The sequence below is a fragment of the Pteropus medius genome, unplaced genomic scaffold (assembly GCF_902729225.1).
Source record: "Pteropus medius unplaced genomic scaffold, Ma_sr-lr_union100, whole genome shotgun sequence".
NCBI classification, from domain to species: domain Eukaryota; kingdom Metazoa; phylum Chordata; class Mammalia; order Chiroptera; family Pteropodidae; genus Pteropus; species Pteropus medius.
This window is the reverse complement of record NW_024351073.1, coordinates 16174146-16199147: the sequence shown is the minus strand read 5'-3', so window position 1 is coordinate 16199147 and position 25002 is coordinate 16174146. Positions and strand designations below refer to the sequence as shown.

The 25002-nt window shown below is 43.0% G+C and overlaps 1 protein-coding gene, 1 non-coding gene and 1 pseudogene across 4 annotated transcripts in view; 1 reads left to right on the top strand and 2 right to left on the bottom strand.

Moving 5' to 3' along the window:
- The window catches only part of MYO10 (myosin X), a 189684-nt gene that overhangs the window by 125491 nt on the left and 39191 nt on the right, over positions 1 to 25002 (bottom strand). For 2 of the 3 annotated variants that reach the window (XM_039842747.1, XM_039842749.1), the window contains exon 2: positions 22585 to 22683. The exons of the other annotated variant lie outside the window; for it this stretch is intronic. In XM_039842747.1, coding sequence (XP_039698681.1) covers positions 22585 to 22683 — 99 coding nt within the window. The remainder of the gene's footprint in view (positions 1 to 22584; positions 22684 to 25002) is intronic. 3 annotated transcript variants of the gene reach the window in all.
- On the bottom strand, positions 17639 to 17757 carry LOC120586352 (5S ribosomal RNA). Its single transcript, XR_005648696.1, has one exon. It is a non-coding gene; the product is annotated as a 5S ribosomal RNA (ribosomal RNA).
- LOC120586509 (uncharacterized) lies at positions 23586 to 23704 on the top strand (annotated as a pseudogene).

Below are 25002 nucleotides of genomic sequence, written 5' to 3'. Positions count from 1 at the left end.
CCACAAACAAAAAGACTGGCACACCAGAGGGAAAAGTGGGCAAAACAAGAAAAGTCAGCTGTCCTAACTCAATGAATCAGCTACTGAACTTGTCACGAATAAAACCAACTCACTTTCCCTCTGTTCTCTCCTCCCCTTAGCAAACATGGACAACTCTGTTCCTTGTTGCTTTCCAACTGTCCCTGTGTATCCTTACAATGATTCTTTCAAATCGTATTACTAGAAAAAAATTTGTTCCAAATAATTTTTGCCCATTTTTTTTCTTTGAATAATTGATTCCTTATCCAACTCAGGGTTGATCATTTGGGCCTGGAGCATTTTATGTAAATCATGGAAGAAAAATACATTTTGCTACCATCAGGTCCACATCGCATATTAACAGAAGTCTTTTAATTTTCACAGTTTTTTTCATTCTCAGAGCACCTTAGTGAGGTCGGTGGAGCAGGGAACAATTTCTGAAAACAAAGATTATACTCAGTGGCCCTAAGACTTACCCATTTCTCCAACAATCTAATTGGCTCATTTTCTCCAACAATCTAATTGGCTCTTTTTTTCTTTACAGTTGTCATTGAAAAAAGACAAATGTGTAGTTATGAAAGTAATTATCGTAAGAATATTAAGAAATGACACAAGAAAACTTCCTCAGTTTTTCCTGGTTTATCTAATGGAACTGAATGGTGGTTTTTCAAAAGCCAAAGATGAGTGGTCTGTAGCATATCAGAACACAGAACCGGCATAAACAGGATTCTAGAACCTAATCCACACTCAACCACTAATATCAAGTTTCACCTTGTGTACTAATTTTTGTCCTTAAAAGTATGTCAACCCAGTGTGAAGTTAGGTGAGAATTATAGCAGCATTAAGAAAACCTGTTATATCGACTAGGTTATTCTCAGTCAAAATGGTGTTTAAATCAAGGTCTACAGAACTCTGAAAGTTTCACAGAAACCAGTTAAGAAATGACAGGGTTATGTCTGCGTACTCCTTATATAATCCATAAAACTTACAAACCCTCTAGTGAGATTTTATTTGAACACAAGAATTCCAGATATTTATTGCCTTTTCTGAATATGACTATCTTACTTATCCTACCAAAACCTGTACCTGAAGACATAACTCTCTGTATCGAAGTGATCAAAACCCTTATATTTAAGCAAAAGGAATGAGAACAATTTAAAGTGCCTGCTACAGAACTAAACCTCTTGCTGAGACAAGGCCCGGGAATTATAAGCCTGGGGTTGGGAACGCATTTTCTGCTCTTATGTAAAAGATCCCTACTGTTGAATTAACTGCAGCAGGAACTTCCAAACACTTAAGTTAGGTTGCTAATTTTCAAGTCAAACAAGCCATACAAGAGAATGGAACGAACTTTTCCTAAAGCTTTTCTTCCACTTAAAAGGTTGGTTGTCTTTTATGCTGAGATTATCTCCTTCCTACTTTCAGTGTGTTAAAATTGTCTTTAAAATGATAGCCCACCAGTTATTAAATGCCCTTACCTGACAATGTAAGAGAGATCCCTGTCTGCTAGTCTAGAAATTCTGGATGCAGAAGCCCAAAGCCCTGGGAACCAATGAGCTGTAGCATCCGCCGCTGAGGAATGTCAAATGCAGACTCATCAGGGCAAACTTTTCATGGGTTGTATTCTTGATTGTTTTCCAAATAAAATGAGGCCAAACAGAAAGACAAGCTATTGGAGACTATTTCTAAAATTACCACCTGTAAGTATCCTAAGACAAAACAGGATTCGGATGAAGTTTCTTTCCTTCACAGCAAGCTTTCCGCAACACTGAAAACCACCTTGAAGTCACTGAAGGGTGACAGCCATTTCTGGGTGTGAGACCAAATATTCTAGAATGGACCTGCCAGGTCTCTTTTCTTCCTCCTCTTCCACACCCAAGCATAAAGGCGAACACCTGGCTCCAGAGAGTCCATTCCATAAAAAGAAATTCTCTTAGATTTCGTTCCTCATGAAAGCACATTTCATGATGTCACTGATCGTTTTCCAATGCCTTTATTATCTTGGTTCTCTGCTGTCGAAAGTATAGGCATACTTTGTTTTATTGCACTTCAGATGTTGTATTATTTACAAACTGAAGGCAAGACACTCCACCAGCAAAAAGATCACTGCTAGCTTTATTGCGATACTCGCTTTATTATGGCGGTCTGGAACTGAACCTGCAGAACAGGTATGGCTGTAGCTAAAAGAGAATGAAGAGAAGCAAACAGGTTCCTAATTAGCTTGCTGGTATTAAAAGGTGGGGAGATCATCGCTGTGCTGTGCCAGGCCTGCCTCTGGGCCGGCTCAGGTGCTAAGCGGACGATGTCAGCACATCCTTAACACTCCCATGCACTCCCTTCCTAGTCCTGACCAACCTGGAAAGGTAAATAGCACCATCACAGGGAAGAAAACAGGGGATCAGTGTTATGTAATTGTCCAAAGCTTCCCAGTTGGTGGCCGAGTCATAGCTGTGACGGCTATCAGTTACCAAAGTCACAATGAATCTCCAAGATACACCTTTTCGGGCCATTTAAGATAAATCACTTCCCTGGACCCTCAACACAGCTGTAAGTAAACCTATTTTAGTATGATATAATTTGAAACGCACAGAGTTGAGAACACAAAATTCATCTGCATTCTTTCATCTATTCAATATTTATTGAACATCTATTACGTGGCGATATACTGGGAGGTGCTGGGGTGACGCAGAGAACAAAACAAACACGGTGTCCACCCCCATGGAGCGCGAGTCCAGGAAGGGTAACGTGCAATAATCACACACACCTTTCAAGTCATTTTAAAATAGTAAAATATCCAAAAGGTGCTCATATCAGACTCACATCCCAAAGAAGACAATGTTGGTATTAGCTGCACAACATTGATAACAAGAACACAAATGAAAACAGCAACCACTAAAAAAGGAGGTGTCACCTGGCTCAGCACTTCCTGAAGTGAATGTGCGTTAATGGGCGTTAATTTTATAAAGAGCTTCTCTTGCTTTCTGGGAAGCATTATTGAGTAAAGCATGAGACACGTTTCTTTACTGCAGAAATTAAGATTAAATGCATGTTCCTAATTTCGGAAAAACAATGTGGTCTTTCCGAATCAGGCCCACATGTTTATCCCAACATCATTCAGGACTAGTGTTCCCTAGTTAAGTCTTTGAGAAACACTAGTAGCTAATACTGCCATCAGTGAAATGAAGTTGACACGTACCAGCTACATACAGAAGGACCAGCCTAGTCTCTCTGCCAGACGACTCAAGAGGCCACTGTCCACATCAGCATCACCACCAACATATTACCGGTCCCAGCTGACGTAACGGAAAACACTGCTATAGGTTTAAGTCCTAGAAGGTTGAGAGTATGGCTCTTCTTCAGTCCTGCCTAGGTTCCTCGGCATGCCTTGTGGGCACAGGAGTTTTTCCAACTACATTTTGAAATACGAACATTATTCAGAAAGGCTAAAATAATATCAACTAGAAAAGCAGCCCTTACTTTATTTTTTTTGAATTAATTTTTTTTAACGCATTTTTCTCCTTCCATTTTGATAAGTGAAAGATATCTTCAGTGGATAATCTGCACATTACATGCATTTCCTGATGGCTCCAACCTAATCTGCAGCTGGACAGAGTGGAGATTTAATCCCCTCCCCAACCTTTAAAAATATGGAAAATGGGTTTTCCGCAGTTACTAAAAATAAATTGAAAAGACAGCTTCCAGGCATAATCTTAAGAGTAACATACTCACATAAAAGTCAGTTGTAACTAAATTTTTATTAATGACAGAATTTTTACTTATGCCACTCGAAAAAAGCACACACCTATAAAAGCACAATTTAGCAAAGAAAAAAGCTAAGGGTGAATCAGGAGGATAAACTGTTGCAGAGTCTGTGGTTGGAAGGAGAAAACATTGTCTCACAATGCATTAATACAATACCAAACTATTTCGGGACCTGATATTCTTTTCCTATATACACTGAAACCGAATCACAGTTGCATGATTCGAACATAAGTTAAACATCTGGCCAAAAAAATTAACAAATTTAGAGAAGCATTCGATGGTGTTAAAGAAATGTACTTATTTCAGAGAACACTTGTTCACAAACTATTCGAACTAGTAAACTTGGTCCTAAAAAGAATATTAGTTTATTCTGTTCTTCTCCAATTTGGTTTGAAATCTTTCCAACATTTCAAAACAGCTAAAATACATACCGACCCATACAAAAGAAATTAGGAGGGCGGCCTTCATACATCTGCTTTAACCTAAAAATAAAAAGGGTGGGTTGTCTTTCAAGCCAGCATTATAAAAGCACGTAAAGCCCAGATGGCTCAGACTTTCTCGACACAAGGTAACTGAGAAGACTGACATCTAAACTATTTATTCAGCAAGTCCGATCCTAACAGCAATTTTAGACCCAGAATGTCTATAGGACAAAGAAGAATGCTCTTAGCTGAGGAAGAAACTGGTCTCCACTGACATCCCTCAGTGTATCAGTCCATTTTGCCTAGCCCACAACGGCAGGAAAGATGTTTTTACGAAAAAGCACCAATTCATCCAGCTACTTCTTGTTTATACTGGCTTGACATATTAAATTCGACACTCTAAACCCCAGCTGTTTACACTTTTTTAGAAAAAAGAATTTTAGAAAGCAAAAGAAAATAAATTCTCAGTTAAAGGGCCTCAGAACTGGAGTGAACCCCAGCAGGGAAAGAGAGATGAGCATAAAGCCGTGTCTACAGGTAAGTTTATAAGCTAAAGGCGATCGTGGCACCTCAGAGTGTTAGAGAGAGATGGGGGGTGGGTGGGTAGGGAGGGAATTAGAGGAGTAAATAATTCACTCTGGGTTCTCCTGCTATATAAAATAGCTTTTAACTAAAAAGTAGACAGCATAAAAACTTTATTTCTACCCTGAGGTCAAGTTTATATGTCTGAACCTCAAGTCTTTCAGGGAGAGGATGAAAAAACAGCCATTATGTTCTGGTGTGTTTCTGGTATAAGGTTTTTTGTTTCCCTCTAGAGCGGTGGCCTTCAAGCTTGCGCCCCAGCTACCTAGCTTTGTTTTACAGGAAAATCAGGTCCCAGTACTGACCAACCCCCCAAATTGCTTCTGTGTATGTCACAGGGAAGTGGTGATAAATACATCTTTGTAAATGATATTTTAAACGCTAGCCATTTGGGTCACAGGGTTGTTATGGGGATCAAAATGAGATCGATCACATGACAGTCCGTTCCAAACTGTGGGGACTAGGTAAGTGCCAGGCTTCTGCAGCACTTCACACACGTTACCTCATTTTAGTGCTCACAGGAATAAAGAGCAGTGACCTACCGAGATTCAGATTTACGAAACTGTGATCATGCTTTCTATTTTACTTGCTGAAATGGGTCCTCTGGGAAGATCGGAATAAATAATGTAAACTTAAAAGGAACTAGAAGTACCAGTTAATATACAAACATATATTACTGGTTCATTTAGCTGAAGAAATCAGAACCGATCTGCTAACCATTGGTGGGGGTGGATAAGAGAGAGAAAGCTACAGACGCAGTGAATAAGCCCTATAAAACAAACCCATATAAAAGTATGCAGATAACTTTAGGCACATTAAAGGGCAATGAAGTGAGGGTGTATTTTTAAAAGACACAGTAGCAAAAAGTATGGATTCTAAGTCACACTCGACCTTTTTTTATTGCTGTCGGTGAATGATTTTGAACAATGGCTTAATCACAGATGTAGAGAAACAGTATTCCTCTCCATGCATATGTAAATTAACTCATTCATCAGTCAGGGTCCTATTTTCAGTGTTACCCTAAACACATTCATTCATTCATTCATTCATTCATGAGGGTTTATTGGGCAGCGGGTACCAAAAAATTAGCTCACTCTTTGGCCTCTGGCTTTCACACATTAATTGAATTTCTTCAGGGTTTTGTCTTTTCCTGTTGGGATGCCCTCACCAGCTGGTGGATTTCGGAATGGTGAGCATCATGTTTTTCGGTTTGTTTGTGTTATTCTCCAGACCTGGCTGGCGGTCGTGGCCCCCACGGAGATGGCCTGCAGGACCAAGCGAGGCCTGATCCAAAAATGAGAAAAGCCATCTTTGCTCCCAGGGCTTGTTCTCCTCTCAAGTGACCTTGATCAAAGCACTCTGGGCCAAGTCCACTCACGTGTAAAATGACACCACAGAACGAGGTGATGATCCCCTATGTCCCTTCCTCCCCCAAATTCCCTGTGTTTAGCAGATACCCCCCAAAATGCTGCAACTAAAATGACCTATGTAAACCCCCTGGGGATTTCTTCCAGGAATTCCTCAAAAGCCTTTGCCAGGCAGCCACAGAGGAGCTGAGGGCCGACAACAGTAAGCTGTACCCGTGGGAATCTGGGGGACCAGTGAGGGTAGAACTAGAAATGAAATGGGGATGACTTATGACACCAGAGAACCTCAAAAGTTCATTACAAAAAACTTCGCTCTCATAGCTCATTTCTTAAAGTTAAACCTTCTCTAAAAATGGCTATACATCTACAACACTGTCAAATGTCCAGGCCACCTGTCTGTCCCTTTGAGGTCACGATGATCACAGTCCCACCTGTACAAGAACATTTTTATGACACTCTCTCACCTGCCTGCACAATCCTCAAGTCCAAAATCTATGGCATGACCATTCTTCCAGACAGACGAGGGGGCAACTATTTATTTTCAAAGGCTAAGGAAGCCAGCTTCTCTGCTGTCGTCCCATCCTGTCCTTGAGGTCCTCAGAGTCAGGAGGTCCCCCCATGCTACCAGCTCTCCCACCCTAGCTGACATCCATTCTCCCCTGTGGGAGAGAAGAGCTGGCCCACACTTAGGATGCAAGTTTCCCAGCTGCTTAAAATAACCTCCTGCCTCCGCCCGGCTAAATAACCCGCCTCCTGGGCTGCTTCTGGGGAACCCAGTTGCTACGTCTCAGATCTTTCCATCTTCTCGGAACTTTATTATAAAATAAACCTTGTGCCCGTTTTCAGATGTGAGACCATAAGTAGAAATAGTGCCTAAGAGAAAGTCTAAGCTGTTTCTCTTTAAAAATATATGGTTATCTCACTGCTCTTAACTATTATTCTGATCGAGCCTACACATTGAAACATCACTCTCATTTTCAGAAATATTAAATGTCTGTTCCATTATAAACCTTTAAAAAGTGGCTGTCTATGACTAGTCATTCTTGTTCTTCCATATTTTTCTTTTCTACTTAGCTTTAAAAGACTATCCCTTTTAAATAAAATATGGCCTATCTGTATATGGAATATTATTCAGCAATTAAAAGGAATGAAGTACTGACGCATGCTACAACATGGATGAACCTTGAAGGCATTATGCTAAGAAGCCAATCACAAAAGATTACATACTGTGTGATTCTATTTATATGAAATGTCCAGAAGAGCCAGAGCCATAGTGACAGAAAGTAGTTGCCTGGGGTGGGGGGGATGAGGTGGGGTAGGAGGGTTTAGGGATGGCAGCTAAGGGAGATAAGGTTTTCGGGGGTAATGAAAATGTTCCAAAGCTGACTGCAGTGATGCCTGCACAGTTCTGAATAAAAGCCACTGAGCTGTATACTTAAAATGAGTAAACTATATGGGACGTGAATTATATCCCATTACAGCTTTTAAATGAAAAAAGATTCCTTTTCATTTCAGACCACAGCTCAAACTTGTGAAAGTTATTAACTAATCATATCCTAGGTGCTAAAAATGTGGCGACAGCCTCTTGCTCTTTTAACTAAAAGGAACATCTGCAAACTATTTTAAAATCTCCATCAAAGACAGCAATGAGCCAACGATGGATACTTCTAAGTATGACTTTCCTCAAAAGGCAGGAATTATTTTCTCTATGGCCTTTACATCATCATACCATTTCAGAGAATGTCCCAAACAGGGAATAACCAAAATAAGTGTGTGTGTGGGGGGCGGGGGGGGAGATGGTGACATCTACCATCCCTAGTGCCACCTCCGGTGAAAGTTTATGTGGCCCATGTACTATTTTCTAAGGCAAGTTAAATCCTTTTGGTAAGGGGGGAGTAGAAATAAAGCATAATAAATTTTTGAATGAACAATCTTCAAATTTTAATTATGAACGTTTTCTTTAAGTCAGAAGAAAATGCTAAATTTGAAAAATCTGCAGTTTTAATCTCCTTGGTTTATCCCCGCTCCAGGAAAGAAATTAGGTTAATCGGACAAGATCTGTCCTTTTACAAAAAAGCCTGCTGGCAACATTCCCTGATCTCTTTGGAGCCCTTTGTTACAACAGCTTCTTGAAACTGGGGACAGCATATGCTCCAGCCCATTGTCACAGGAGTGAGTGGGTCTCCGCATCACCCAGTAAACATCTGCCATTAGCTCCCTCTGCAAGAGCGAAAGCAGATGCTTGCAGCAAGCCACTGTGAACTCTGACATGGCGGGAAGATGGATACATTTCAGAACAGAAGATCATTCCAGAAGACACAAATACTGGCTGAATTCTCAAGGATTCTTAGTTACCCTCACTGGAGTACTTAGAAATACCGATAATTCAAAATTAATATGAGAACCATTTGGAACATCCAAACAGCAGCTAGATTAAAAACGGACTTGAACCTCTGAAGTGAAGTCACTGCATTCAGAACTTCTAACACAATCCATGTGCTAAATTTAACAATGTAATGTTATAGTTTTAGGGGCGATTGCACAAGCCTGCTAGAAAGCCTTCATCTAGGAAACCCTTTCGGGGGCACTTTCCCCCTCAAAACTTCATGTGAATAATCAAAACCACCACATTACACACTGAAGTGTCTACTACAATAAATTTAATCTTAAATTCACTAAAACGTATTGACACAGACTGCCTGGGCGGGGGGAGTGGGAGGGTTTGGTATTTGCAAACAAATACCAAAAAAAAAGGACTGTTCAAAATGAGTCATTTCTCAGAATATTTTTAAAGTATCAGTGAATCATTCAAGCAAAGCAAGGGGAAGAGAGGCGTTTAATTCCACAGATGGGCATCTTGTCCTAGGGAGTCTCACTTCAACTTCTAGGTTCTGATCAGGACCAGGACCAGGGTGAGGCGCACAATTCAAGGATGAGCCAGTGCTGGGGGTCACGTGCACACGCAGCTTCAGCACCTGCACGAGCCTGAGTAAGCGCTTCTTCACATTTGGTACCCACCCCACTCGCCTCACCCTAGTCCTGGCCCCGTTCCTGGTTACCAGCACAAGGCTCTCTACGAGAGCGTGGCATGGACAATGGGATAAAGCAGCACATGAACCTACAGCTAACTATCAAAAGCTTGGGAGTCTTAATAGCAGCTTCTAAATATACATAATCATCTCCTTCCTTCTCCAGCTTTGGCCCCTCATTTAGATAATGTGAGCTGTGCATTTGCCTACACTGGCAAATGGTAACAATTTAACTGCTATTCAATATTAAAAATAAGCATGAGGTGTCAAAATTTACACGGCAACTTCTGAAAGTGTGTAAACGCAATCAGCTCATTTTTTTTAAATACTTCTTTGGAAATGTGTTGGGATGTGATGAACACATAACACACAGGTTTTTCTTATTTCTGCTGTGCCTAGGAGTGGCCCCACATTAAACCAGAAAAAAAAAAAAACTAGGTTACAGACTCAACTATCACCAGGCGTTAGTGTTTAAAACTAAGAGTGCCAGGCTACATCCTATTGCTGACAGGACGCTGTTCAAAAATGATTCCTGTATGGCTGGAGCAGTCATAAGGTACTTAAACTGTGTGAGTGACATCTATGTTTTTGTGGGGAAGACTGTATCATATGCTTTTATTTACAACATGCATTTTTTAAAAAATGTGCACACACAGAGCCTGCCAAGCCAAGCCCTACAAACCGGTTCTCAAAGTGTGGCTTCTACACAAGCAGCGTTAACAGCACCTGGGAGCAGAAATGCAAATTTTCAGGCCCCACCTGAGACTTGCTGAATCTGACTCTGGATTGAGGCCACGATTCAGTGGTCCACTTAGCGATCTCTCCAGAGGACTTGGATGCCTGTTCAGATCTGAGGGCCACTGCCATGCAAGTAGCAGGAAACATGGGGTTTGTCACCAATGAGCTTTAGCCTCCTGGGCCAGGTATCTCCGCTCACAGAGGAAGCAAAATGATGGGGTTCACTAACCGATCTACTAGGCGAGGTCACAGCACGGACTCCTGCTGGCAGGATGCAAATACAGATTCCTGGGCCCATCTCCAGAGAGGCTGTACTGGGCATGGGGTCGGGGCCCAGGATTCTCAATCAGTAGTCCTGCGAGTGATTCCGATGCGTAGCCAGGACTGGGGACCGTTAGAAGACACCTCCATACCTCTTCCCCACCCCCCGCAGCACTAAATGTCGTATCAGAGATGATTGGGAAAATGATCCTTTAGATCAGGCTCTGCAAACCTTTTCTGCGAAGGGCCAGGTGGTAAATACCTCAGGCTTTTCAACTCCCCGACTGTGCTGCTGTGGCTGGAATGCAGTCTCAGATGACAAGCCAATGAATGGACATGGCTGTGTTCAGACACAACTTCATTAAATCTGAATTTCTTATCATTTTCATGTGTTACAAAATATTCTTTTGATGTTTCCCAAACATTTAAAAATGTGAAAACCATCCTTAGCTCACAGACGGTAGAAACACAGGCAGTGGGCGGGCACCGTGGGGTTTGCCACCGCTGTTTTAAACACAGAATAATTATGTACACTTTATTGAGTTCAGTAATGCTATGTCCCCGACATATGTAACTTCAACACGCAGTGGCTACCTCCAAAAATCTGTTACTATTTTTTAAAGAACTGAGCTTCAATTTGCATACAGCAACATATACAGCTTCTTTGACCTCAGAAAGTTCGTTGGTGCACCCATCCCAGTCAACTTGCCTCAGAAGTAACCGTTTAGTTTGATTTCTTAGATGTTTTTCACCTTTAGAATGGCAGTGCAATCAGGTAGTTTGAAATAAGAGCCGGAAGTTCACACTTTCCCTGCAGTACTAAGGGAAATACACACTCAAGCGGAAGTTACCAGTAGGCACCACTGGGCATAAGCCTCTGGCCTCTTCAATGAGGGCCAGCCCCTTGGGATTTACCCAACCCTCTTTTACCTCACAGCTCATTCGGCCCAGGTGAGCTCTCTCAAGCCACAGAGGGCAGGTGCATCATGGCAGGAATGGCGGAGATGCCACCAGGAGGGCCTAGCCTTACACGGAGGGGAACAGCCCAATTTGAATAGCAAATGAGAGGGGGTGAGATTTACCTCAGATCAAAATACCCACCGAGGCCGTGGTTTTCCAATTTCGGTGTGAACAGAGTCACCTGGGAACCTTGTTCAAATACAGAGTCCAGGGCCGTATTCACAGAGAAGTGGACTCAGCACATGTGCAGTGGGGCCGAGGGGCCCGCATTTCCCATGAGGGTCCCAGTGACTGTCACACGTGGAGAAACACTGCACTAGGGTTTGAGACATTTAAACCCAAATGCCCCATTCTAACAGAGAATCCGCCGTTGAGAGGGTGGAAGTCGGGGAGTGGAGATGGGAAGATCAGGAGCGGGAACGATTTCCTGAAGAGAAAGACAGACGGACAGAGGGAGCTGCAGGCACAGGAAGCTGCTGTCACAGAGACAACACAGGCATGGGAGACAGTTCACAGAACCATTTAAGATGTCCAGAAAAGGAGCTGAATGGGAAAAACCAATGCCTAGAAATCACGGGTAACATTAGGGCCTTCTAAGTCCAGTATGCAGAAGTTGTGCTTTCTCAGCAACTTCCAAGGTAATATTTTGATGTGAGGCTCATTCTGTCTATGAAATAGTTCTGAACTTGGCTGCTCACTAAAGGGCACCCATAAAGCTTTTTAAAAACATACCCTGGCCTTAGTCTCAACTGAGATTTCATTGTTGGGGGGGGCGGAGCCATGGCTCTTGGTAAATGCGGGCCAGTGAGTTGTAACCTGTGGTCAGGCTGAGGACAACTCCATCAGAAGCAGCAGCAGGAAGCAAGGCAGTGAACACAAGAGGATGAAATATTTCTTAAAAATGTGATTTTTGCTGACCCTGCTGTTTTCCCGGAGCAGTTTAAAAAAAAAAACCACCACAGAGGAGGAAGCTGGGAAGGTGGCAAGAGAACCCACCAATCTTGAAAAGTGACTTCAGGAGAAAGCATAAATGTCATGACAAGAAAGACGACACTAAATCCCCGTGGCCTAAAAAGAGATAAGAAATAAACACAGCCAAACAGTCAGGATGGGGAGTGACGGCCCGAGACGCGAAAAGGTCAATGGCCCACAGCATCGGTCTCACCCCATCCTACTTCACATCCTCCTTAAGAGGCGAGGTGACACAGTGGAAAAATGATCAGGTCTGGATGCCAACTCCAGCTCCACCTCTGCTCACTGACGAAGTGTGGACTCTTGGACACGGCAGTTCATGGAAGCTCCATTTCCATAACATTAAAGGCTAACCCTGCCTTCCGCTTAGGGTTGTGAGGATTAATCAGGACAAACAGGTGGAACACACCAGCAGGTGCCTGGCAGAGAGATGTTACCCAGCAAATGTCATCCTCTTCCTTTGACCCATCCTGAAGGCCAACCCTGATGAGGAAGACATGGCTCAGAAGTAGGGTACCCCCTTTCCTCACTGCTCACCTCTCAAGGAGGCGATCATGGGAAGCAGGCAGTTTCCTAATCTCACCATGGTAACGTCCTAGGTTGGAACTCCGAACACGTTTAAAGATGGAACTGGGCAGGGGCTTCCGCAACACCCTCAGTCTTGCATTGTGGGTAGCTGCACAGGTCTTCCCAGAAGGACTGGATAACCAATTATGTATATCACCGAGTCTTCAGGAAAACTGGTTCCAAGTAACAAGCCTATAAATGAATTTTTGAAATGGAATGCGACTCAGGCACAAACCGACAACTGCCTGAATTTGTCTTAACAAACTGTCTCTGTGGTTTCTACTGAAATTACACCCAGCATTAAATGGTGCCATGTCTGATTCCCGTAGATAATTTCTGGACTTCTTTTCTGTTTCCAAACAAGATCTTCACATACATTTGTCACAAAATGATAATGATAATAAAGGTACAGTATCTAAGCCTCCAAAAAAAAATCAAGTTTTGATTTAACCGGAACTTAGCATTATTTATTGTCAGTATTCATGGTTACTGAAACTACAAGACAGCATCTTGCTTACCTTCAAGTATGAGCAATATAATTTGCTAAACTAACCACGAAACCAAAAGCAACAATGGGGTCCAAGGACATAAAACGTCAAGCCTTCTCTAACGCTAGCACTGCAAACCAGGATTCTTGCTGGTTGCAGGAAGGGTCTGGATATACACAGGCACGAGTCAGCTGAGCTACCCAGATGTGGAGCCTGGAACTGAGAAGTCAACCAGAGATTAGGAGACACCGACAGATCAGAGGCAGGCTTGAATTCAAATAAACAGACCAAACCTAAGGGTTGGGAAGAAGAGGCTCATTCAATGGACCAGGAAGAAAAGAAGAGGCCAAGGCTGACAGGTATCCACAAAGGAAAAAGTGAACAAGTTGGCCCAAAGGAGGCCAGGAAGCCAAAGAAGATCGTGACCCCAGGAGGAGGCCATTTGTTCTCACTTGCAAAAGCATTTAGTGTGAGTTTATGTTCAGCCAGCGCCTCACTGGGGCCAGTAAATACAGCTAATAGCGATCCAAACCCCTCCCCACCCAACCGCCCACTCAGTGCAGAGGCCAGGCAGGGAGGGGCCAGGCAGGGAGGGGCCCAGCTGTTCAGTTCAAAGGGGCTAGAAGGCAAAGCTGTGTTCTGGAAGGTTCAGAAATAAGATGGATTCCTAATCCACTTGAGCAGGATTCACTTCAAGAAACAAGTGACAGACCCCAGAAACCAGGGACGGGGCTCTCTCCGGATCTTGCCAGTAGATCTTTCGGAAGAGCTGGGAATACAGCAGGTGACAGACGGTGTGAGCCCTCGCAAGCTAAGATCTACAACGCGTGACACAGCCCACTTTCCTTAGAACTCCAATGTATCTTACAATGTTTGTCACTGTAAATTGCTTCCTGTTTCAGGGGAGATGTTGAGGTATACGGAACAAAACCTCAGGATTCAAAATGCCAAACTCTGGGAAAATATTCTGAACCAAACTCAATATCCACCCACTGCCACTCAGAAAATGAAAATGCTATTCATATGTTTTCAGAGTTTATCAAGTAAAACAATTCCTCTGAAGAAGCCTCTCTGTTATCTTCTGTGCCCTTTTCTTCACTCTGGTCCTGCGGTCCAAGGATGGTTTATACATAGCCCGGATAGGAATAACATAGTGAAACCGCCACCATGACCCTTGGGACATGTGGCTTTTTCTTCTGTCATCTGTGGTCCTTTAACACTTGCCTTTTTTTTTTTTCTTTTTTTTCTTTTTTTTAATGTTCAATAACAGTGTCAACAGAGCACACAGCATTCTAATGACTAACCTGGCTCCATGCTGATTATCAATGGTGCTTCATTCAGTATTTATTCAGTGCCTCCAGCAGCCAGGCTCTGCTCCTAGGCACTAATGACAAGCCCCCATCTTCAGAGAGCTTGGTGAGGACAGAAAGGAAATCAAACAAACACGAGTGATATGTCAAGGTGGTGGCCTTATCGGAGCGTTAACCGGAGTGAAGGCGGAGAGAGCCAGACACATCTCTGCAGGAACCAGGTTCCTGAGAAGGGGGAAGATGAGAGCCCAGGCTGCTTAAGCACCGATCCCTTCCCAGGTTACAGTGAGTGTTCCACATGGAGCTATGATTTGCAAATAAGCACATGGTCTTTTTTTTCTGGCACTAAGTACGCTAATAAACAATCAGACATTTTTCTTTTCTATCATCCCGGAGTTAATGGAAACATTTGACTTTCCACCTCTGAGCCATAAGATGCCAAGCCAAATTCTTGGAAGAGGTCTAGAGAGTCAACCCCATGACTTTCGGCGCAGAAAAAAAAAATTTTTTTTTTTTTTCATTCAAAACCAAGTAAGTTGGACAAACTGCACTGTACTTGGTCTTCAAAGCAAGACTGAAGGCCCAGTGGTGCTTGGTCTCTGGAGAACAGACTTGTGATTCTAAGAATTGGATGGGCTGGGGTTTCATCTCCATCTCAGAGACGGGTATTTCCAGATGAAACAGCAAAATGTGGGAAAAGAGCAGAGAATTTAAAAGTTTCCCAGCTCAACGCTGTCCCTTTAATACAGCTGCACTGTTTTGACTGAAGTGAATTCCAAGGGTAACAGATGGACCCCTACTGAAGTTTCAACAACAAAAAAAGCCTAATGCATCTGATTTTTAAAAACTGCCATTTGCTGCCAGTGTGCCCCTTTCCCCTTAATTTCTGAATGGCCATGCAGCCACCTTCCTCTTGGAAAGGGCCCTTCACTCACCCACCCACAGGGGCAGCACCCTCCAGCCCAGTGCGCACATCCCAGGCCAGTGGCAAATGCTCAGTGCTGGTCAGCAGGCCTAAGTCACCGTCCGATTCTCCCTGCTAGGAAGAATCTGGAGCAGGTTATTCTTTCCCGATGTTGTCTATTCCTTAAGAAAGGGTACAAACCAGAATTTCTAATATGCTTTTAAGTTATAAAAGCAGCACAAGAAAAGGCATCCATCCGAGAGGAAAATAGCTTAAAAATAAATTGTGTAGGGAGTTATTAGTACTTAATGGTTATAGAGCTTCTGTTTGGGGCCCGGAAAAAGTTTTGGATATAAAAAATGGTGATGGTTGTACACAGTACGCACGTAATTAATATCATTGCATTCTATGCTTAAAAATGATTAAGATGGTCAGTTTTATGAAATCTACATTTATAATAATAAGCACACACAAAAGCACGTGATAGAAGAAAACCGAAACTCCAATTTATAAAAATAAACTGTATTCATTCATTTTCCTTTCAGCTCAAATTTGGACATTTGCGGCAGAGACCAGTCATAGCGAATCTTTTAGACATCCATCAGAAAAACCGAAAAGAATACGAATGTTAACAAACGAGCACACACGATGACAGAATTAAAGACGGCAGTGGCACCTCCAAAGGCAGGGCTGCGGATCCTTCCAGGTATATGCTCTGCCTCTCGACTCGCTTGCAGAAACGCCATTTTGTTAAACTTTACAGCGTCAGAAAAATTCTATCTTTAAATCATAAACATATGGACAAGCTAAAACACAGAATTGAAACAGAGGGCCATTAACGTGCTCTTAGGTGAAACCACGTGAAACTGCCCATAGTCATTCCACTCTCTCGTCCTATGGAGGTGGCAAGTCCATACGGTTCAACCAGACGCCACGGGTTCATCTGGTTGGAAGCAGCAACTGTAAGACGTGGGGCGTCTGAGACTTGAGAGGCTACAGGAGCCCAAAATACAAATAATCTGTTTCTTTTTCATAAAAAATGGGTAAGATTTCCCGGTACATGCACTAACATGAAAACATTTTCCTTCACACACGAGATAAAAAAAACGAAAACGGTTCCTCTGAACCGTTTAAAACTGCTTAATAACCGTTTAAATATGCTTTAAAAAAAAAAAAAACATACCAGCATGGGAATCATGTCCAGGACAGCTGGCTAGAAAGAATCTGGCCCGCTGTCCCCGAGTTTGGCGCTAAGAGTCAGAGTGCCCCAGTGACACTATCTTTGCATCATTAATAGGGTCCTGCAAACTCCTTTTCATCCATTCTCATCGGTTTAGGTGTCTTCCCCTTCCCCCACCATTCAGAGCCTGGAGACACTTTCCTGGGCCGTGAGCTGCTCTACAGACCCAGGTGGTCTTCTCCTGCTCGCCACCCCACTTGGGAGCAGGGCCAACCACTGCTCACTCATGTCCCATCGGCTCCTGTAGAAGGAGGTGGCATGCAGCCTCTTTCCCCAGGCAGCTGCCTCAGCCAACAGCTGGCAGCTGGCTTTGCGTGTGAAGCCTGGAATGCAGCTCCCGCGGGCATTCCCGGGCTTTGGGGCCGGCGTGTGCAGTCAGCTTCTTTTCAGATAAAATTTTCACTCGGCTAAAATACCCAGGCTCCACCGTGTCCCTTCGGCAGTCAGATCCGACCTGTTCCCCCTGAGCTGAAATCACTGAGTCCCAGATGTCCAATTCCCAGCAATTGGTGGGTCGGTATCACTTGGAAATGGGAAATGGGAAATGCTGGGCTGTCCCACTGTCAATGTTCCGACACTTGACAGTGTAGGGTTGGGGGAATGTCTCCAAGACAGAGGGGTAAACACATCCGTGGTGTTCAGAGTGGGGAGGGTGTAGAACGGTGAAAAGGCTACTCACGTCTATGTGACATTTAAGGGACAAAACAAGGAACCAACAGGGGCAAAGAGGAGGGGGAAAAGCAAAAGAAAAGCAGCTGGCCAGGGCAGAAAGTGTGTGAAAGTGATAAAAATGCATTGAAAAATCACTATCATTACTCATTATTACGTTTCCCAAAATTGGGCCCATTTATATTAATTCCAATGAGTCAAAACCAGAAAGTCACACAGAAAAAGGTTAAAAACAGTTTTAATTTATTTTATTCTTTTTTTTTTTTTCTTTTAGGCGAAGCAACCCTTGGTAGGCCTCACAGATTGCAAGGACCTTGTCAGCTTACGATCCCTTATTTTTTACTTTTTATGCCTACAGCACCTGGTCTTCCTAGGTGGTCTCCCATCCAAGTACTAACCAGGCCCGACCCTGCTTAGCTTCTGAGATCAGACGGGATCAGGCTTGTTCAGGGTGGTGTGGCTGTAGACTAGAAACAGTTTTAAATGGGAGGTGTGATTATAAATAATTAGATCTGTGCTTCCTGTGTGGCCTGAGAAAGTCTTTCTGGGGGGATGACTTTACTGTACTAGGTGATTAATCCACTTTTTGTGGATTAATAAAATAAGAAGAATAACTCTTAAAGTCTAATTATACTTGTTGCAAATAAAAAGAGAAGGGCATGGGGGAGGGCATCTATTTGTAGACAATTCAATCTCCCGCCAGTAGAATATTTCAGAAGACCCCATATAGAGACAGTGCACACAGAAGACCCAGCAAAATCCTTGCACACAGTAACTGCCTTGATTAAGTTTACTGGGCTAAGTTAAAAAAACTACCCTTTAAAATACAATTAGGTAAAGTGATCTCTCTCTAAGCTATTTCAGAGCAATCAAATTAGGTTCTTTCAGAAAAGATAACAGTTCACTCTCAACGTGACAAATCTAATTTAGAACTTATGACTCAATTCTACAACATACCTAAAGGGTGCTATAGCAATCACCCATGCGCCCCGTGAATGTTCCAGAAAAGACAGAAAGTGTAAGATGGGGGATATAGTATGGAGAAGAGTTGATCTTTTAGTTATATCTGCACTCTGCAGAACCGTGGTGCCTTTTAAATCGCTGTCCAGAGCTTGTTATCTAAGACGATAAGTAATTTCAAAATTTCAGAACATGTGCTGACCTGCCCATGTGCTGGGTTCTCCAGAGGCCACAACTATGCATATTTTTCAACAAAGTGTGTCAGCCTGTCACTTACACATGTCTTTTTCCATCTGCAAATACTTCCCGGTGAGTGTAACATAAGTTATGAGTCAAAGGGGAATATTTTGGTCCTCCGTATTCCTAGAACAAACATACAGTAATTTAAACTTTCACATGGAATGGAATTTTAAACGAACTTTAGAACTATTTTCCCCGGCAAAAAAAAAAAAATAAAAATAACAGCTGAGTGAATGTGCAAAATTCTGAGACTGAATGAAATAAGAAAACATGCCTTTAGTGCTGTCACCAAACACACACACTTGACACACACACACACACACACACACACACACACACACACACACACCACACCTCCATCTCCCTCACTCACTCCTACCTCACCTCCCAGGGTCCCTGAGGTTCCATTTTAGGATTTTGGTGACATAGGGTTCTGCTTGGTCTCTAACTCGAAACAGGATTTTTAAAAGTGCTTTGTAATCCACTTGAGGATTATCACACTGCAGTCAGCACCACCCCTGGCCATGCTCAAGGTGAAACTGTTGCTGGAATGTGGCACCAATAAAGCAGAAGCGTCCAAAGGCCAAAGAAATATTTTCCAGCTTTACCTAAAGCTCTCCTCCTTACCTTTATCTTTGCTTTCTCCAAACTGGAGAGGTATGTAGGAGGCTGGAGATTACTTCTCTGACTTCACTGTAGGTAACCGTGACCCGTAAGGCAGCTTCTGGGAATACCTTCTAAATCCTCACTACTCAGATGGGGTTCAAGTACCAGCAGCACCAACATCGCCAGGGAACTTGTGAGACATACAGACCCCCAGGCCCTACCCCAGACCTGCCAATCAGAATTAGCCTCAGAGCAAGACCCCAGGTGGTGAAGTTTGAGACACACTGTCCGAAAGCAAAAGGTAATTCGTTTTTCAAGCTGTTTATGTTTCTGATAAATCAAATTTTGGCCATGTAAGTTTCACTGAAACTGTTTTTAAAGATATAGAAAAATACCTATTTGACACATTTTACCAGTGACCATCTGACTTTACATGGTAAAATATACATACGAACATAAAATTTACCATTTTAACCATTTTTAAGCATACGGTTCCGTGGCATTAAGTACATTCACATTGTGGTGCAACCAACACCACCATCCATCCTCTGAACTTTTTCATCTTCCAAAACTGAAACTCCACACCCTTTAGACAATGACTCCTCACTTCCCCCTCCCCCCGCCCCAGAAACACCAATTTCTTAACACCCTTTAATAACACACGAAATTGGGTTGAAAAGAGCACAGAGGGGCTTGACCAGGACAAGGTGATGATGTTCTCCATCTCTGACGTGATTCCTTGAAGAATCTATCCGGAACCAGTTAAAGAGCGGGCATTTCCGGCCTGGTGCCCGAACCCGTTAACGAACCCCTCCTGACCCCTGGTGACTCTGTCCCTATGCGCCACAGTGAACCTGGGAAGTAAGGAGAGGAAGAAGTCAGTCTTTCGGGAGAGAAAGACTGGGAGAGAAAGAAATGAAAGTCTTTCAGCCACTGCCAGTTCTTGATCCTATTCTAAGCCCAGTTCTTTCGATCTTGCCTCACTTTTCTCATATTTGAAACCCTGCAATTCCAACACAAATCACCAAGCTAATTATACTTGTTATACTCGGGAATGACAGAGCAGACAACATAAGACCAAGCATTTGATGACCGACTGAAGATTACAAGTCAAAGCTGAGAGCTGTTTTCACATTTAAGTACATGTTATACCGGTTTCGTTCTTTCTAAACCCACAATCCATAAATACCGTCAAGAGTGAACAGAACTACTGACCTAACATCGCATTCCACTCCCCGCTGCCCGTCGACGGAGGCCAGCAGCGGCTTCACGTGACACGGCCTGCTGTATTCGTGTCACAGGCAGTAGCACTCAAAGGTTGCTGGAGTTGCCATGTTAGAAGCCCCCGTGCCAAGCAAAGGATATTTAGACAGGAGTAGCACCTCGAGGACGCTATGAAATAAGCCAGTCACAAAAAAGGGCAAATACTGCATGATTCCACTCATACGAAGTATCTAAAATAGTCAAAATCATAGGATGGAAGGCCGGAAGGGGGTTACCAGGCCTGGTGGGAGAAGAGATGGAGAATCGGTGTCTGCTGGGTACCGTTTCAGTATCCCAAGATGAAAAAGTTCCAGAAGTCCGTTGCACTACGCTGTGAATGCGCTTAATACTACCGAACTGCACGCTTAACAATGGTTATGATGGTAAAGGTGATGTTATGTGTTTTCACCACTTTTTTTAAAAAGAGGAAAGAAGTTTTAAAAATAAAGTGTCTTTAGGATTAAAAGATAAGACAATGAAAAAAAGAATTCCATCGCCCATCTGTTTTACAATACTTTCAGGAGCAGAGTTATGTCAAGTCAGGTACACTGACTAAGTACTGTCTTCCTTTTTTTATACCACCTGGAGAAGTACACGCAGGGTCTGAAAGGGTCTGAATTCATGGGGAAAGTGAGAAGGGAAGACGGGCAGAGACAAGGCAAGACAGAAGAAAAGGCTGACCAGCTCTACACGAGAACAAACACTTAAGCAGTGCCTGGCCCTACATTTCAGCAAAAGTCAGTCAGTCAGTTTATAATCGTTCGACTCTACCTGGGAACCTGATGGGAAAGAAACCAGACTAGGCATCGATGTCGTGACCACATTGGCGATGGCTGCTACACATGTGATCTCTCTGCCCCTCTGTCTCTACTCCCCTCCAGATCTACACCCACAAAGCACAGCTATAAGCTTCACCGCCAGAAAAATACTGCAGAGCCATTCAAGACACAGACGAAAGAGAAAGGGAGGGGCTATAAAAATAGCCCGAGTGGCATCACTGCTTATTAAGCCAGGAAATGAGACAGGTACCACACCAAGGGGACCCTCCTGGCTAAGAGGCCTTGATAACCAAGGAGCCGGTCTGCCTCAAACTACACAACACTGACCTTTCAGCTTTTGTTCTCAACACGACTTGCAATTGAGATTCAGAAACCATGAGTTTTAAATACTGGTCTATGACACCCTTTTATTTCTTTATGTCTTAAATTCTGATATGTGACTCTGAGGGAGGGACTCATTTGTAACACTAAAATTGGTTTCCTTAATAAAATGAAGAAACTGGGCTCCTTTCACAATTGTCCAAATATAGCTGAGCCCTGAATGACCAACAACCTCCCCCTCAGACGCCAAGTGCATAGTCAAAAATCGGAGACTTCTGACTCCCTCAAAATGTAACTACAAATAACCTACTTTGAGAAGCCTTATGGATAACAGAGTTGATTAACTCGGTTTATATGTTATATGCATTATATACTGTTTTCTTACAATAAAGTGAGCTAGAGGAGGAAAATATGTTATTAAGAAAATTGTAAGGAAGAGAAAATGCATTTATAGTCTATATTGAAAAAAATCCACATGTAAGTGGACTCGCGCAGTTCAAACCGTGTTATTTGACAGCTGATGGTACAATTCACGAGCCCGATTCTGGATTCACGTAGACGACTTTCCGTTTGTTTTACTCTAAACCATGTCCCACATACAGAAGCATCTTCTTCAGTTGCTTAACGAGGTGGAAAAGGAAGCTCAAATTAAGGGTGTAGTCGGTCTTGTTCTTATGAGGATCAGGAGGACCCCACCACGCTACATCGTCACCGACAGGCCGGTATTCCCAACACTCTGTTAAAGCTTAAGAATTTTAAGGGGAAGTGGTAATGAAACCAATTGGCAAATATCAATATATTTGAACTTTTTTTTTCAAATTGCTTGTAGCCTATACTTCAGATTGTTGGGCAAGATCAGCAGGAAGGAAGCCAGCCAAGAAGAGTGCTATTCTGTCACTTTCTGTGCTTTCTGGAACATCTTCTGTGCCCTGAGTGGGAGATTTTTTTGAATCTTTCTCACGCTCGAAGTGTGCACTATACATTCCTTTTGGGATTTTGTTTTGCCACTTAGGAAAATATTTAAGGTTTGGGGACAAGGGGAGCGAGCACACGTGCCCCTCCCTGTGTAAGACGGCCTAAGGAAGTGGAACGTGGATGTCACGAAGCCGAAGAGCCGTGTGCTCACCTGACCATAGTCTGTCCGGAAGACGACAATGCCCTCTGCACAGGAACTTACAGTACTCGGAAAATGCTGGCCGTTTTCTCTCAGCCAGACCCGTGTTCCCTGTAAACAAAATAAACAGGATTTAACGATGAGGCTGGCTTGCAGTTAAGGGCAAAATGCCACCCTCAAAATCACTATGACTACTACATTCCTTTAAAAAAATTTTTTTCTTGAAAAGAAAATGTTCTTCTCAAACAATCAAAGAATGACTCTTCAGAAAGCATCATCCGTAACCTTTACTATATAAAAGTGTGACAGAGTGTCACACTGGACAGAGAAACAAAGAAAGGACTGAGAAAACAGCAACCTGTGTGTTAACAAAATGCAGGAGACTCCCATGGATTAGCTCATTTTACTCACGAACGCCCACTGGGGCAGGCGACATTATCACTCCCATTCTGCAGATGGAGAAGTGGAGGCCGCGAGGTAAAGGAACTTGCCCCACATCAGGAGACTGAGAGAGACCTTGATCCCCAGCAGCTGGGCTCCAGAAACCACAAGCTTGACCAGGTCTCTACACTGCTTCACCCCAAGTTGAGAACTCTTCGGGACCTGTGGGCTCCCGCCCTCCCGGGTCCGAGCCCCTTGCACTTGCCTACTCGGAGGGCACTAGAACGCCCCACCACCTTCCTTGTACCAAGTCCATGTGTCAAATGGATTCTTCGAGAGAGGAGCGTTTTAGTAAATATCAGAACCCAACCCACTGGCATGAATTTGTGTACGATTCTGCCAGACACTTAAGGTACTACAAAATCTGGGGCCGTAGCCCAAAACATAGCAACTTCTAAATCTCCTTGTTTTGAGCCAGGCATATATTGGGGGTGCCTCGATTTTATTTCCATTTTTTATTTCCCCACTGGACAAATGAATTAACTATAATATTTGGCTTTTCGGTGCTGAATTTCCTCTTCCTTTAATTTCACAACATGAAAACTATTTGCTTCCAAAGATGAGCGATATAGGTCCACGGCCATGCCACCCTGAGCAAGCCCGATCCCATCTGATCTCGGAAGCTAAGCAGGGTCGGGCCTGGTTAGTACTTGGATGGGAGACCATGTAGGAAGACCAGGTGCTATAGGCGTAAAAAACAAAACAATAAAATAAAAAATAAAAAAATATATACCTCAAGGATGAGTGATATAAAAGTGTGAAACAAATTACTGGGTGTTCACTAGTCATTCAAATGATAAAGAATTACCCTTATGACGGACGATGTATGTGTGTGCTTTAGTATCTCATTATTTCTACTGTTCAACAATTTCCTCAACTCCCGCAAAAATGACACAGTGGAAATATTATCGCGAAATTATCACCTGAAATAGCACTTAAATTGAACAACTATTTTTTCCCAGAACTTTCAACCTCACTTCATTAATGGCTGTTTTGATATGAAATGTTAAGCGAAATATTTACAATGTACTGGTTATGGTATGTTCGACTTCTAGGTGAAGGGGCTTTTATCGCTCTCATAACAGAGCTGGCAGGGGATAAGTGATGTAGATGTCAACTCGTCACTTTATACTACTTTAAACTGTGTTTATCAATTGCAAAAATAGTAACTTCCAGTCGTGGGGTGTTCGTGGGGTGCCACAGTCACGTGCTAAAAGCCTCACTGATACTCTATCTAATACTGGCCCTGGGTAAGATAGGAATTATACCCCCAGGAGGAAACGGAAGCTCAGAGCATAAATTCTTGCCTGACATCACAGTTAGAGACCGAGCCAGATGGCAAATCTCTTCAATTCCTAATTCCATACTCTTTCCGCCCATCACACGAACTATTCGTCTACTTAAAACAATGCATAAATAAATCAAACGCATTAATAGGTCAGTTAACAATTAAAATATAACAACAGACAGGTCCCTTTCAGTGGTCGGTTATCACACACGACCATTAGCCCTCTCTCATGCTTCAGGAGGGAAATTTTTTAAAGATATAAAAATCTGATTTAAAGTTACTCCCTCGGTGCCAAAGACAGCCCTATTTAAAATACACCAGCCATGACCTAAAATGTTTGCTGTCACCACTATAAGTAAGTAAACCCTGAGTTTGTTGAAAGCATCTGGGGCCAGCTAATTAGAGCCAGGGGTTCCCAGAAGGAGGGGACCCAGAGGCGGGGGCCACATCCATATAAGATTCTATAAGCACTTTCAAGATAAGGCTGAGGCCTAAGGTTAAAGTGGCACCAGTTTCTGTTCTCTGAGACTGGCTCACATAATTACCCTTCAGGTATTATACCCCTATACGATGCCCTTTCCACAGGCACCCCATTTCTCTTTATCATGGGGATTTTAAGTTAACCTCATCCTACTTTTATCATCCCTCCAAAGAAGGGTTAAAATCCTGTGATCTAAGGGGAAAAAGAGCATCAGAAAGGA